This window comes from Lampetra fluviatilis, chromosome 69, assembly GCF_964198595.1.
Source record: "Lampetra fluviatilis chromosome 69, kcLamFluv1.1, whole genome shotgun sequence".
Taxonomy (NCBI): domain Eukaryota; kingdom Metazoa; phylum Chordata; class Hyperoartia; order Petromyzontiformes; family Petromyzontidae; genus Lampetra; species Lampetra fluviatilis.
The window spans coordinates 5,762,206-5,764,807 of NC_136343.1; the positions used below are offsets into that span (position 1 = coordinate 5,762,206).

The 2,602-nt window shown below is 55.6% G+C and overlaps 1 protein-coding gene across 1 annotated transcript in view; it reads left to right on the top strand.

The window, feature by feature from the left end:
* Positions 1-2,203, top strand: part of LOC144952693 (uncharacterized) — a 7,197-nt gene extending 4,994 nt beyond the window's left edge. The window contains exons 2-3 of the mRNA XM_078883171.1: positions 1,421-1,551; positions 2,155-2,203. Coding sequence (XP_078739297.1) covers positions 1,421-1,551; positions 2,155-2,203 — 180 coding nt within the window. The remainder of the gene's footprint in view (positions 1-1,420; positions 1,552-2,154) is intronic.
* The last annotated feature ends 399 nt before the right edge of the window (positions 2,204-2,602 follow it).

Consider the following 2,602-nt stretch of genomic DNA (forward strand, 5'->3'; position numbering starts at 1 on the left):
AGACCTACATCTCTGCTTTATTGACCTGGTCAAGGCCTATGATACCATCAGTAGGACTGGGCTCTGGGTTGTTCTTCGTGCTTTCGGAGTCCCTGACCCTCTGCTCACGATCATTAAGGACCTTCATGATGGTGAGCGGGCCCGGGTAAAACTACGTGGCCGGGAGTCGGAGCCTTTCCCTGTACACCTTGGGGTGCGACAGGTATGTCCTCTGGCTCCCACATTATTTAACATCTATTTCGACTGGCAAATGAGGTTCCAATGGTGTAAATGCTTCAACCCCGAGCTCTCATACTTTGATGGTGCGTTGTCTTTGAGTTGTGCGCCTTTTGGCGTCATCTGGTCCAACGCCATGTGAGACTAGGCTCTAAGGAAAGCTGTCTCGGGTGTGGACCAATCAATTTCAAGGACCATGTGAGACTAGGCTCTAAGGAAAGCTGTCTCGGGTGTGGACCAATCAACTTCAAGGACCATGTGAGACTAGGCTCTAAGGAAAGCTGTCTCGGGTGTGGACCAATCAACTTCAAGGACCATGTGAGACTAGGCTCTAAGGAAAGCTGTCTCGGGTGTGGATCAATCAACTTCAAGGACCATGTGAGACTAGGCTCTAAGGAAAGCTGTCTCGGGTGTGGACCAATCAACTTCAAGGACCATGTGAGACTAGGCTCTAAGGAAAGCTGTCTCGGGTGTGGACCAATCAACTTCAAGGACCATGTGAGACTAGGCTCTAAGGAAAGCTGTATCGGGTGTGGACCAATCAACTTCAAGGACCATGTGAGACTAGGCTCTAAGGAAAGCTGTCTCGGGTGTGGACCAATCAACTTCAAGGACCATGTGAGACTAGGCTCTAAGGAAAGCTGTCTCGGGTGTGGACCAATCAACTTCAAGGACCATGTGAGACTAGGCTCTAAGGAAAGCTGTCTCGGGTGTGGACCAATCAACTTCAAGGACCATGTGAGACTAGGCTCTAAGGAAAGCTGTCTCGGGTGTGGACCAATCAACTTCAAGGACCATGTGAGACTAGGCTCTAAGGAAAGCTGTCTTGGGTGTGGACCAATCAACTTCAAGGACCATGTGAGACTAGGCTCTAAGGAAAGCTGTCTCGGGTGTGGACCAATCAACTTCAAGGACAGTGCACACACATTATCAGAGTTGTGTTTTTTGTTTGCATTACGACTGCAGGTATTGCGGTCTATGCAAACACGACTCCTTGAAAAAAAGGTGTCAGTTTTGTTGCCAGATAGAAGGGTAAAAAAACAATTATCATTTTTTTACTGGCAAATAAGGTTCCCATAGAATCAAACCCCGTTTGCGACCTCTGGTGTGTTTGTCCATCGCATCCCGTGTGTGTGATTGTCCACCCCATGTGTGTGTGTCATGATTGTCCACCACCCCCCCCCACCTCCACCCCCTCCTCTAGGTGGTGGATCCGCTACCCCCAGCGTTCCCCGTGACCCCCAAAGGGAGCGGATTGGGCTACGGCGTGGGCTTCGATCTCAACGACTTCATAGACCAGTCGTTCACCAGCGGACACGGCGGGGACAGGGACGGGTACGGAGACACGGGGAGACACGGAGAGAGACACAGGGAGACACGGGGAGACGCAGGGAGACACGGGGAGACACGGGGAGATGCAGGGAGACACGGCGTGGGCTTCGATCTCAACGACTTCATAGACCAGTCGTTCACCAGCGGACACGGCGGGGACAGGGACGGGTACGGAGACACGGAGAGAGACACGGAGAGACAAGGAGAGAGACACGGGGAGACACGGGGAGAGACACGGGGAGAGACACGGGGAGACACAGAGAGATGCAGGGAGACACGGCGTGGGCTTCGATCTCAACGACTTCATAGACCAGTCGTTCACCAGCGGACACGGCGGGGACAGGGACGGGTACGGAGACACGGGGAGACACGGAGAGAGACACAGGGAGACACGGGGAGACGCAGGGAGACACGGGGAGACACGGGGAGATGCAGGGAGACACGGCGTGGGCTTCGATCTCAACGACTTCATAGACCAGTCGTTCACCAGCGGACACGGCGGGGACAGGGACGGGTACGGAGACACGGAGAGAGACACGGAGAGACAAGGAGAGAGACACGGGGAGACACGGGGAGAGACACGGGGAGAGACACGGGGAGACACAGAGAGATGCAGGGAGACACGGCGTGGGCTTCGATCTCAACGACTTCATAGACCAGTCGTTCACCAGCGGACACGGCGGGGACAGGGACGGGTACGGAGACACGGGGAGACACGGAGAGAGACACGGAGAGAGACACGGAGAGACACGGGGAGACGCAGGGAGACACGGGGAGACGCAGGGAGACACGGGGAGACACGGGGAGATGCAGGGAGACACGGCATGGGCTTCGATCTCAACGACTTCATAGACCAGTCGTTCACCAGCGGACACGGCGGGGACAGGGACGGGTACGGAGACACGGGGAGACACGGAGAGAGACACGGAGAGAGACACGGAGAGACACGGGGAGACGCAGGGAGACACGGGGAGACGCAGGGAGACACGGGGAGACACGGGGAGATGCAGGGAGACACGGCGTGGGCTTCGATCTCAACGACTTCATAGACCAG